General features: G+C 37.8%; 1 protein-coding gene across 1 annotated transcript in view; it reads left to right on the top strand.

Moving 5' to 3' along the window:
- LOC122797804 (SCO-spondin-like) overlaps nucleotides 1-13748 on the top strand; it is a 4708783-nt gene that overhangs the window by 2515229 nt on the left and 2179806 nt on the right. The window contains exon 60 of the mRNA XM_044066325.1: nucleotides 2006-2097. Within this exon, the coding sequence (XP_043922260.1) occupies nucleotides 2006-2097 (92 nt within the window). The remainder of the gene's footprint in view (nucleotides 1-2005; nucleotides 2098-13748) is intronic.

Below are 13748 nucleotides of genomic sequence, written 5' to 3'. Positions count from 1 at the left end.
ATGGGATAGGGAGGGGTTCTTCCAGAAGTTCTTTCGAGCATGGGAGGAACATAGGAAATGCACAGAAGTGGAACTAATGTGGTAGGGCATTAATGTTACAGTAAATGAAAATAGTTAGAGAAGTGGGGGAAGAAGAAAAATGCAAGCAACACCAGATGGAAATAAGGGAGCAGATGAAGAAAAGGGGATGAGAAGAATTTGGAGATTTGGAGGCACAGATATGGGGAATATATATAGTTCACATTTTGAGGTAAGAAGGGAAGCAGGCTAAGTTAGTGAATTGCAAGGGGCTTCACAGTGCCTGTTAAAGAAAACATAATTTAATGAGAAGGGAAGCAAACTACATTCCTATAACAATCGAGTACTTGAAAGAGGTGATGGAAGTAAGGGAGAGGAAATCAAGATCCTATAACAGTCGAGTACTTGAAAAAGGTGATGGAAGTAAGGGAGAGGAAATCGTGATGAGATGAGGAGAAATGAGGAGCAGCATAGTGGAAGGAAATTTTAAAAGAAATAGTGAGAACTATACTAAATGAGAAGCAAACAGAGAGGAAGAAACTTGGAGATTGGTGGGATAGGGTTAAGGAGGCACTCATTAGGTTGGCAATGCAGTAAGCAGGGAAACACAGAAAGAAGGTGTGGGAGACAAGAAAATCAATGATATTCTTGTAAGCATATATGGAGAAGATATCTGAGAAAGCAAAGATGGATGAGTAAAGAGCAAATGTGTGAGATTAACATATAGAAAATTATCAGCAATGAGGCAGAAATGCAAGGAAGGAAATAGTTTGGTGGAGAAAGCGTCATGAAGCAGGGGAGTATCTACAATGATGGGTATAAGACATTTGGAGAATAACTTTGCAAGGAAACTGACAAATGTGAATGGGAAAGAAATGGAGGATGTGGAAGAAGTGAGAGAAGAAATCTGGAAGTTTGGTGACAAATTGTATGCCACAAATACTGGATCAGAGGGAAGAGACTTATCAGGAGAGGAAATAGGAAAAGATCACAGATGCTGAAATAGAGAAACAATGAATGAGGGCAATGCAGAAGAGCAGGCGCAGAAGGTCATTCAGAAAACAAAGTAGGGAACTGGTCGGGTGGATGGACACTTGTCAGTTTGTTAAACAGTGATAAGAGTCAGCAAGGGGAGACCTCACCAGACATTTCACCAGGAGCTATGGTCTCTATTGAGATTAATGAGAGAGGCAAACTGAAACAGCTGCATAATTAAATGACAGAAATATTGGAGATCTGAAACTTAAAGCCTGTTTCACTCATAAATAAAGATGTAAAAATCTTGCTGAAGATATTATTATAAGAAATCTTGACGATCGTTCCAAGCTACATTGAAAGAGACTAGGTGGGAGTTGTCCAGGGTAGGACATCAGTGGGTAAGTTTTGTCTGTTACTGAGATTTATAGAAAGGATGGTTAAAAGAAAGAAAAAGTAAAGTGGTTTTGTTCATGTATAGCATCAAGGAAACATCTGACTCAGGAAATGAGTTGTCTCAGTTCAGAGTCTCTTGGTAGCATTGTTACTGAATGGCAGGAGGGCATAAAATTAATTATCTGACTCTGCATTGTATTATCAGAGATTACCACTTGGTATAAAATGAACAATAACTTCCGTACAGGTATATTGCTTAATACAAGATATCAACTTCCTTGCACTGAAAGATGATCATGCAAAGTTAATGAAACATTTCTGTCTAAACAGGAATAAACTGTAATGTATACATTTCACAGCCGGTAGGAAGTCAAGGTAATTGTCATAAAATGAGTGCAACTGAAAGTGACAACCATATAGTAATAATTGAAAGGAAAGAAACTAACAAAGGAATGTAACAGGAAGGAAAATCAGAAAGAATTAAAAATAAAAAATAGGACAACGTTTTGACCACATTGCAAATAGATATGGCTACTGTAAATTAAACATGAATAATAATTGTTAATGATATTAAGATTATAGGTTCATATTTAAATGACATTATTTTATTTTACAGATCAGCTACTAATCCCACTTCTACAAAACATGGATCTCTGTGTTTTGGGGACTCTGCTGAAGTGCAGCAATGTTATGTGTCATGTGAATCAGGTAAGAGATACATTAGTAACAGTGATACATGGGATAATAAACTGGTACCACAGACATATATTTTGAAAGAACATGGCTTCTTTAGTGCTCATATTTTTTATAAACATTACCAGAGAACCATCAATAAGTTTAGCCACACACACAAAATATTATAGTGGAAAATAAAAATAACTCTAATTACTATGATTTACCCTTAACAGCCTTTATGCATTTATTTATTTTACTTTTTTAACCATTCTTTTCTCCTTTAAGCCTTTCAACTATCAAATTACCGCTGTGGCCACTAGCACCCATTCAGTCCTCTTTATGGGGCGAGAAGAAGGCCATGGCAAGGCATTTATCCAAGCATCTATTAGAGGAGTCTTACTAAAGCATTACTTCTCCCTACACATGCCTTCATGGTCCCAAGTCTTGAATGTGCAGTGAGGCAGTGCCAGGGCTTGTCACTCTCTTCTATCCACACTAACCTTACCTGCCTCCATCATTCCTTGATCTCCACTATGCATTGTATGTAGATTGCGCATCCAAGGACACATGTCCTCCTCATTCCTGTATGGTAGGAGCTGACTGTACCTAATGGCAATTTTTTTTTTTTACGGTACATATAACAATTTCACCGCAGAGGTTTCCTGAGAAAGGTTCTTATTTCCTAAATGGTCTGTTCTAGCATGGGATTGAGACTGCTTTATAAACATTTATTCAGAGTAAGCAAGGGAGGTAAAGTGCACAAGTCTAGTGACTGCAGCTTTCAAAATAGTTTTTTTTTCTCTAAATGTTTTGACTTATTTGGTCTCTCATTTCTCTTCAACAATCTAGAACACCTAGGTATTGAATGTTAAAATGGCTCTGTAGTTACCTGGTTATTTTTTTTTTTCATTTAGGTAGTTGAACTGAGCTACAAGAGACCACTTTAAACCACAACAATCTTACAAATGGCTACTCTAGGAAGTACATAAAAAGCATACATACACTTACTAAAGATGTTACTAAGGCTTTGGATATGAAGTAGATACTCTAACATTCATAGTTATGGGCATAGATCCAAGGTTTTCTGAAACACTAGCTGTTCATAACAAAAACAAGAGTAATAGAGAATGATGATAAATGGTCTTCATTTATCCTTGACTGATGGGTTCAGTTCCAAATATTGGAACCAACTTAGCTATTACTACAGCTTGTGATGACCTAAAACTCTTTAGCTTAAGTCCTACCCACAATGCCTCATTCCTAGTTACCCCAGATCTTGTTTTCCGCTTCCAGAGACAGACATGTTCGTCAGAGCTCTCGAGCTAATTAATTATTTGTTATTTTATCAATCTATAAACTAAAGAATTTTCCGTCACTGTTTTTCTACTAGTTTCTATGTGACTTCTGCCTCTCCCTTTTAGTCAATACAAGTTGTATTCTCTTCCTTCCATACAGATTTGTACTCTTTCCTACCATTGTTGATAGGTTCTTCCTTCTCGTTGATTTAAAAAAAAAAAATCTTACTATTGTTTTGATTTCCATCACTATCTTGTCCGAGTACATGACTGGTTGTGTTTGGCAGTTTCTCCTGGGAAAGTGTGTTTCTAATTTCCTTTAAATTTATGGTTAAAAAATATAAGGGCCTTTCTGGTTTTTTAGATGTACCAGAAATATGGCCAGAAGGTTCCCATTTCTGACAAATTTTTTCCTTCTTTGTTTTCTGTTTGAGCCAGGTCTGTGTATCAAGGAGGCACTCACATTGTGTTTTAAGAATTAATTTTGAGACAGAGGCCATCTGTGGTGTTGACAGGGAGGAAAGTGAAATCTCTCTCTCGTCAGCCTTTCTTCTGTTTCGACAGGAAATGTCAAGAACAGAAGCAGTTCAGTGCCACCTTCTTTCTTGACACCATCTTCTAGGTGGCATAGAGCTTCAGTTTATTTAAGTTCCTCTGAACCGACTGCTTCTGTGGTTCTGACAGCAACTATAGAACCAATAGCCCTATCAGAATGTGCATCTTCAACACCAAAGCATCTTCGGTTCCAAAACAAATATTGCTTTAGTTCTGACAGTATGTATGGAACTGATAGCCTTATAGGAACCTGCATTTTTGGCACCAAAGGATCTGTGATTCCATAACAAATATTGCATTGTTTCCGACAGCATCTATGAAACTGATAACCTTATAGTAACCTGCATCATCTGTGGCACTGAAGGATCTTTGGTTCCAAAACAAATATTGCTTCAGTTCCAACAGCGTCTATGGAACTTACACCCTTATATGAGCCTGCTTCTTCAGCACTTAAGGATCTTCAATTCCAAAACAAATATTGCTTCAGTTCCGACAGCATCTATGGAACCAAAAGCTTTATTGGAATCTGCATCTTTGGCACAGTAGGATCTTTGGTTCCAAAAAAAATACAGGGTAAGGCACCAGAACTGTCAGAGTGGAACTTTCCATCTGCTCCGACCCTTTCATCACCAATTAAACCATTTCAGGATGCTTCCTAGGTCAGTCCACTTCTTTTGAGTCTTTACAGTATCCGGCCCCAACCCTCCCAGCACCAACTGCATCAATTCCAGAGATGCTCTTACTTTTGGAATCAGTATTTACTCTGGGCTCTTCAGCTTTTAAGATCTGGAGACTTCTCGGGGGCAGAGTCTGTGCTGTGGACTACAGGGAGCAGGCGTTGACTCCTGCTTCTTGGAGTAGTCCCTGCACCTCAAAACATTGGTATGCATTGGTTTGGCTCGGACATCTACCTCTGCAGTTCTCTCTTCAGGATGGGGAGTGACCATGGTTCCAAGGTTGTTCTTCTCAGTTCTGCTGTCCCTTCCCTCTTCAGGGAGTTCATATTTCAGGCCTATGAAAAGCCCTGTCTGCTGTAGCCCCCCTCCCCTTACCAGCATCTCCACGGGGACAGTGAATGTCCAGATGGCAGGATTCTGAGATATCTGATCCATCCTTCTTCTGATACCCACCTCCCCTGACCCCTTCCACTGAAGAAGCCCCTCAGAAGAGAAAGTGCAAGAGGAAGCATTTGCATCCTATGGAGAAATCTGTCATTGATGATACTGATTTCAATGAAGGAGAAGGATCTCTAAAGTCTCCCTCTGATGGTGTCTCATTTAGAGATGCTCTGGAGTCACTAAAACAGGGAGATGAATGGAAGTCCCATAAACCCTGCCTCAGAGGTCAGTGTAACTACCCTTCTGCTCCCGACCATCTACCTTTTGGGTAATTCCATTGGCTGATAAGCTTCTTCAGTTGATTTTTCATCAGGTGTGGAAAGTTCCTGACTCCCTTTAAGCCCATCCCTACTCTCCCCTTGGGAACAATTGCGATTCAGTCAGATTACATGTCAGTGGTTTGGTACATCATAGGTTGGTACTAGGCTGTCGGCCCTAGGGCCTATAAAAGCCTAGCCATAAAAATTTCCTAGCTATTTCTTCCCACAGTATTTACTTCCCTGGACCCCGACAAACATGATGGACTAAATATTAACCCCTTTTGGCAAGAAGCACTCAGAGCGTGACAATAGGTGATTTCTCCCAACTGACTTATGGTAGCAGGTTTATTCTTCTGGCTCACCATGGCCTGTCTATCCAAACATGATGAAAAGGATTTCTTCATTGAGGGGGCCAGCGTTCTTGCAGCCTCTTTGCCTACATTTGAACTACAAGTGCAGCAACTACCTTGCCCCCCCCCCCTCAGAGGAAGTCCCTGAGGGAGCTTATTTTACACACTTGATCCCCAGGATTTCTATATGCTTTCCTCTATTTCCCCATAATTGCAAAATTCTACAGAAAGCAATTCAGTTGAGGAGCAAAGACATCATCATTAATCCTTATTGGTCTCGACAAATATGGTTTTCCCCCTTTTTTATTATTTATTTATTTATTTATTTTGCATTATCTGATGTGAAAACTATGGACTTTGGACTCAGCTCCAGACCTTCTGTCCCATTCAGACAATTTGACTCAACCAAACATTCTGAACCTCAACCGGACAGCTTGATTACCCCAGTTCCAGTCTTTACCAGGCGGACCAATCTTCCTCCCCCAGTATGTTATATTCTGTTAGCTTCCCATAAGCCAACCACATGTACACTCTGCACTAGCAAAAGGAAGAAATGCCATCTTTTGGACTTCAGGAAATGCCATTCATTCCTTTTCAGTTCCTGCTGACAAATTCAAGACTTTTTAGCTTTCAGTTTCAATACAGGAGCTCTTCCTTCATTTATTAAAGTCCAACTATTAGTTATTTGTAATTTTCATAATGGTTTTGAGGAATATTCTTTGGTTTCTTACAGACCTTGCACGGTCTGTTCTTAAGGAACTCTGTTATTAAGATCTCCTTATGAGGCCCCCATATCTCCTTGGGATCTCAATTTGGTCTTACAGGCATTTGTACAACCACCCTTCCAACAATTTACTAATTGTGAGTTAAAAAACTTTGATCTTGGAAAATATATTTTTCTTGGTGGTGATGGCTTCTGTCAATGGAAATTCAAAAATACAAACCTTATTACGTAATCCTCCGTTTCTCATTTCAAGAGAGAGAGAGAAACTCTCCTGAAGGATAAACCTTTCCCTTCTACTTAAGGCGGTCAGATACCAATATAAATCATACCATCAATTTGCCAGTCTTCTCTCCCAGTCTTTCAAATAAAAGTAAATACTGTTTGCATTTATTAGATGTTTAGAGACAGTTACACTTTTAACTACACAGAACAAGACTGCCTTAGCCAGATGGTTCAAAAACTGTATTTCATTTGTCTAGCACAGAAACAAATTGATTTGTCTGTTCCTATAAATGCTCATTCTACCAAAGCTGTGGCTACTTTCATAGTTTTTTTCCAGTATTTAGCTTCAATGGATGTTATATGTTCAGCGGCATCCTCAACTACTCCCCACACCTTCACCACCTATTTCAAATTGGATTTGGTCTCCAGGTGAAGAGATCCATTTGGTGCAATGGTCCTCAGATAAAGAAGTTATGTACTTACCATAACGTTCCATCTGTGTTGTCCAGCTTCATATATCTTTGAATTCCTTCCCTCCATCCCCTGCCCTGGGAGCTTTTTTTTGCTGGATCGGGCATTACGAATACCTTATTACTGATTATGTATATAGGTTATAGATATAGCATCTATGAAGGCATTCTGTTTATGTCATTCTGTGTTTTCTGCAAACTCGATCTGAGGTAACTAGGAGAGAGGCATTGTGGGTAGGAAGTAAGCTGAAGGGTTTTAGGTCACAGTGAGCTGTAGTAATGGCTGAGTCAGTTCTGATATTCGGAACCAAAACCAGCAGTAAAGGATAAATAAAGATGGACAACACAGATGGAACATTATGGCAAGCAAATACTACTTTTTCCTATGCAGTTTTTGAAGAATGTCAACATCTAATTTCACTAGTCAATCCAAACAGTAAAACAACAGCGAGGCAGACAGCTCAAACTTGTTAAAATCCACAAGGAAAATGTATTGCTCAATAGAAATGGTAAGCGCTTTCACTGTATAGCGTCCTCAGACCTTCTAACTGAAACACAGTTCATACATTTTATAAAGATTTGAATTTATCACATCCAATGAAATACTTCGTAACATTAATTCATTAATTAAGGTATTAATCAGTAATCTGTTACATAATTTAAAGTGCTAGTCTCAATAAATTCAATGACTAAATAGTAACTGTATCAAATAATCTGTTACATACTTTAAAGTGCCATTCTCAATGAATTCAGTAACTAAATAATAAATACATTAACTTTTCATCTATTAAATTTCCTACTTTTTAATAAAGGTTTTATTGAGGCTTGTTCATTGAGTCCTTTACCTACATCAGCAAGTAGGGCAATGATCCAGTTCTCTTCCCTACTCTCCGTATAATTCTTAATATTTCCCTCTCTAATGCTTGGTTTAATGACTTCAATAACTCTAAACTTGAACGTATGATGCTCCCCCATTTGTGTAACATGCTTAGACAATCCATTGCAAGTGGAATGAGTTCTAACATTATAAAGATGTTCTCTAATTCTATCTCTGAATGGCCGATTGGTCTTGCCAATATAGAATGAGTCGCAAGCTTCACACTTCGCCATATATACTACATTGGAAGGCAGACAATTAACAGATGCTCTAAATACATACTCCTCATTAGTGTCTGGGTGTGTAAAGATACTGCTGGTGCATATATAATCACAAAAATTACATCTGCCACATGGCTGTGTGGTAGCATCCCTATAATTTTTTCTACTACCATTTTCATTTCTGTAACATAGTAGTCTTTTCAAGTTCTTCTTATTTTTATAGGAGAAATGGGGTACTTCCACTACAAGTTCTCCTATTTCTTTATCAACAGACAAAATGGGCCAATGTTTAAGAAAAATATCTATCAATTGCCTATTATCACTAGTATAGTATAATAGTATTTTCAGGAAACTTTTATTTGCAGTTTTTATAACTGGCCTTTCTTCTCTGACTTCTGGTCCATAATAGGGTTTAGCCGTGCTATGTCTTAACTCCTTAACTAATGAAAAATCTACTTCAATTTCTTGTTTGTTATAACCTCTTACAGATGGTCTTTCCTCCAAGTTTTTAGTCTCATTCACATAACCTTGCTCAGTTGGATTCAATCTTGATGCTCTAAATGCTTGTCCCTTAATCAGATTTTTAAAAACAAAGTTAGGATGCATGCTGGTCCTAGCTAGAAGTGAATTCCTATAACTTGGTTTTCTAAATACTCTTGTATTTATCATCCCATTCGCTAGTCTCTCTATGTATAGGTCCAGAAACTCTATTCTATCTACTGACGATACCATAGTAAATTTTAAAAATGTGGTCAAACTATTCATCATGTTTAAAAATTCTATCAATTGTGTCTTACTTCCTGTCCACAATAAAAACAGATCATTGACTATAAAAAAACACGTATTGTTTAAATAGGTCTGTACCAAACAGCACTGTTTTCTCCCATTGGGATAAAAATATGTTGGCGTAGCTATTGGCACAAGACGTGCCCATAGCTATGTCATCATTTTGGATGTAAAACCTATCATTGAAAATAAACACATTATTTTATAGTATTAATTCTAAGAAATGACAGATTAAATCAATTTTGATAACATCATATTCGCTATTAGTTAAAAGATAATCATGTATATATGACACCCCTATGGAATTAGGAATCTTGGTAAAGAGAGATTGTACATCGAATGTAACAAATAAAAATTCTCTTTGAGATATAAGAGCATTTAAATAGTCATATAAATCAATCAAAAATTGTTTTGTGTCCTTTAACACTATTCTATTCTGATCAATGATGGGCCTAAGAAATCTTTCCACAAACAAAGATAGTGGCTCAGTGGCCCATCCTCCACCTGCCACTATTGGTCTCATAGGAGGTTTACTTGGGTGCTTATGAACCTTTGGTAGGCCTTGTATCACAGGGATCAGTGGAGTTTCTACTTTAAGGTAGTTAAATGTATTATAATCCAGCGAACCACTCTTCAAATCATCCATTAATGTACTATGAATATATTCAATAATACTATGAATTTGTGTTATCGTGATGGTACTGTATTGTTCATCTTCTTTTAACATAGCCTCCCTGGCTTCTAAATACTGTTGGTAGTCCATAACCACTACCGGACCTCCCTTATCCGCCAGCCTAATCACTATGTTTTCATTTGACTGCAACTTCTTAAGTGCTAATCTCTCTCCATAACTTAAATTATTTTTATTTACATTCTTATGATTTCTACCCTTCATTCTTTTAACATAGCCTACCTGGCTTCTAAATACTGTTGGTAGTCCATAACCACTACCGGACCTCCCTTATCCTCCAGCCTAATCACTATGTTTTCATTTGACTGCAACTTCTTAAGTGCTAATCTCTCTCCATAACTTAAATTATTTTTATTTACATTCTTATGATTTCTACCCTTAATTTTCTTATCAAAATAGTATTTATGTAGTTCATCTTCTGTCAGTTTTAAGTAGGCATCAACCAAAGGGTGGTTGTTTGGCACATATGTACTTAGTTTCTTAAAAGAACGTGGTCCTTCAGTAGAGTTATTACCAAACTCTAGCTTTAACATTTAATTCCTACAAAATACTTTCAGATCTAGAATTGAGTCCGCTACCTTACTATCATTAGTTGGAATAAAATTAAGTCCTTTACTTAATAATGTAAATTCATCCTTTATTAGATTATAATTGGAGATATTCCATACTAATGCTTCTCTAGATTCCCCCACATCTTTTTGATGGAATGATTTGGGTACTTGTCCCCCAATAATTTTTTTTTTGACGTCCTCGACTCATTGACCTGTTCCTTCTCATGCCTCTCTCTACATTTATAGGGAGGGGAAAAGGGTGATTCCAAATACTGCCATCACTCTGTTTATTGAAGTCCCAAGCATTCCCAATACTGCCACCACTTATTTTTGGTCTAACAGCTTTATCTTGCTTCGCCGTAAGAGTACGGTCACCAACTAGACCATTGCCCACATTTTTACAAATTTTCACAGTAGGATATAAATTAGTTTTAATATTGGTTTGTTCATTATTAACAACATCATGAGTAATTGCCTGTACATTGTCATTAACAACATTCTCATCATTGCTACCTTGTGTGGTAGCCGTTAAATCTGTATTCATTATGTTAGCAACATTTCTTACAGCTTTATTAATGTAACCAGAATTACTCTTATTATTAATGAAATTGTTACTATTCCTCAGCCATGTGAAGACATGGCCTAATGTAAAATCATTGACATCTCTAATAATCTTAACCTTCTTTTGTTGTAGAATTTTTCATTCTAATACTACAACACTATCCAACATGCTCTCCATTAAAGGGTTTACCACAGTCTCAGAAAATTTAGTAAAAATAAAAGCTTGTTTTTCACGCAGCGACTCCTTCAACCTGGTTTCTTCAGTCGATTAAAAGTCTCATATAGTTAGCGCTCACCTCTAAGTTGAGCTGCTGCCAACGGGTTAAAAGTTCAGGATGCTGTGTACCTTGCGTAGGCATTGTAAACACAAGCAGACCTCTCGGTACTATCTTTTTGGCAAGGCACGTCTCGAGATGGTATCGTTGTGCTTGCAGTTTTTTAGCTTTAAAAAGTCAAATTCAAGTTCTATTAGTTTCTGTAGCGCCTCTGTGTTTCCCGGAAAACCAGTCGGTACTTCCTCAGACGCATCAATGTCAATACGTAATAATACATTCATGTCTTTCGACAAATACTTCTGAAACCTCTCCGAGAGGTTTCTACTTGCATCCTTCGATTCAATGGGGTTGTAGTCCAATTCAATAATTACATCCTGTTCCTCTGCCATGTTCCCAGTAAGTGCAAACAATATATTATACAATTCCTCCTCTAAAACGTGCACGCTGATTGGCCAGCCCAACCAGCGTGCCCATTGTAAATCCCTCAATATACTAACGGAAAAAGGTCCGGTCGCCCGGACTTTTTCCGTTAGTATAAAACACTGTCTCGCTATGTTAAAAGAGTTTAACATAGCGACACAGGTTTAAAAAAAGCAACGCAGATCTCCGGCTTTTTTTAAAGCTGTCTCGCTATGTTAAACTCCTTTAACATAGCGACAATTAGTAAGCAACGGAGATCTTGCGATCTCCGTTGCTTTTTTTTTAAACCTGTCTCGCTATGTTAAACCCATTTAACATAGCGAGACAGTAAAAAGCAACGGAGATCTTGCGTTCTCCGTTGCTTTTGCCCACAGCTCTGATGTACTGCGTAGGCATGCGCAGTACATCAGAACTGCCGCGGAATACCAGACAGCTGCGGAAGGGCAGCAAAGAGGCATTATACAATGCCATTATTTAAGAAAAGTAATTATTTCTTTTCTTAAATAATGTCATTAATATAATAACTCCACTTCTGGGTGTGGGTAATGCTGGATTTACCCACGGTTGTCTTTGTTTGGTCCCTCGGGCTTCGCCCTCGGGAACAAACCACGCCAACCATGGGTAAATTCAGCATTACTCACACCCAGGCGTGGGTTATTGCTATAATAATCGAAGCAGTCCAAAAAATAAAAATTGCACTCAGTAAGATAAATGCCTCTTTTTTGAAAAAATGCAGTAATCAATCCAAACAGTAAAACAGCGAGGCAAGCAGAGAGCTCAGACTTGTTAAAATCCACAACGACAATTTATTGCACAATAGAAATAGTAAGCGCTTTCACTGTATAGCTTCCTCAGACCTTCTAACTGAAACACAATTCATACATTTTATAAAAAGATTTGAATTTATCACAAACAATGAATTGCTTCATAGCATTAATTCATTAATTAAGGTATTAATCAGTAATCTGTTACATAATTTAAAGTGCTACTCTCAATAAATTCAGTGACTAAATAGTAAATGTATCAAATAATCTGTTACATACTTTAAAGTGCCATTCTCAATGAATTCAGTAACTAAATAATAAATACATTAACTTTTCATCTATTAACTTTCCTACTTTTCAATAAAGGTTTTATTGAGGCTCGTTCATTGAGTCCTTTACCTACATCAGCACGTAGGGCAATGATACAGTTCACTTGCCTACTCTCTGTATAATTCTTAATATTTCCCTCTCTAATGCTCGGTTTAATGATTTTAATAAAAACTTGAACATATGATGCTCCCCCATTTTTGTAACATGCTTAGACAATGCATTGCGAGTGGAATTAGTTCTGACACTATAAAGATGTTCTCTAATTCCATCTCTGAACGGCCGATTGGTCTTGCCAATATAGAATGAGTCGCAGGCTTCACACTTCACCATATATACTACATTGGAAGTAAGGCAATTAGCAGATGCTCTAAATACATACTCCTCATTAGTGTCTGGGTGTATAAAGATACTGCTGGTGCATATATAATCACAAAAATTACATCTGCCACATGGCTGTGTGGTAGCATCCCTATCATGTTTTCTACTACCATTTTCATTTCTGTAACATAGTAGTCTTTTCAAGTTCTTCTTATTTTTATAGGAGAAACGGGGTACTTCCCCTACAAGTTCTCCTATTTCTTTATCCACAGACAAAATGGGCCAGTGTTTAAGAAAAATATCTATCAATTGCCTATTATCACTAGTATAGTATAATGGTATTTTCAGGAAACTTTTATTAGCAGTTTTTATAACTGGCCTTTCTTCTCTGACTTCTGGTCCATAATAGGGTTTAGCCGTGCTATGTCTTAACTCTTTAATGAAAAATTTACTTAAGATTCTTTTTAGTTCCAAAGAAAACAGGGGACTGGAGACCAATCTTGGATCTCAGCAAACTGAACAAATCTGAAAAAGACCAAGTTCCAGATGGTGATTCTTCCATTCGTGGAAAGAGACAGTTGGATGTGCTGTATAGACCTTCAGGATGCATTCTACCACATACAGATGGAAAGACGATCCAGAAGGTACTTGCACTTATGGCTAGGAGTCAGCCACTTCCAGTTTCAAACTCTGCCCTTTAGTCTCACTACAGTCCCAAGAGTGTTCACCAAATGCATGGCAGTAGTGGCAGCTCACCTGAGATGCCAAGGATTCTGGGTGTTTCTCTACCTGGACGACTGGCTCATAACCGCCCCAGCCAGGCATCTTCTGCTACAAGCCAGGGACTATACTCTTCGGCTTTGTTCCTCCCTAGGCATTACCATAAATTACGACAA

The sequence above is a fragment of the Protopterus annectens genome, chromosome 3.part1 (genome assembly GCF_019279795.1).
Source record: "Protopterus annectens isolate FY-2018-M chromosome 3.part1, PAN1.0, whole genome shotgun sequence".
Lineage (NCBI taxonomy): Eukaryota > Metazoa > Chordata > Ceratodontiformes > Protopteridae > Protopterus > Protopterus annectens.
Note: the sequence above shows the minus strand (reverse complement) of the source record. Positions and strands in the feature narration are given on the sequence as shown.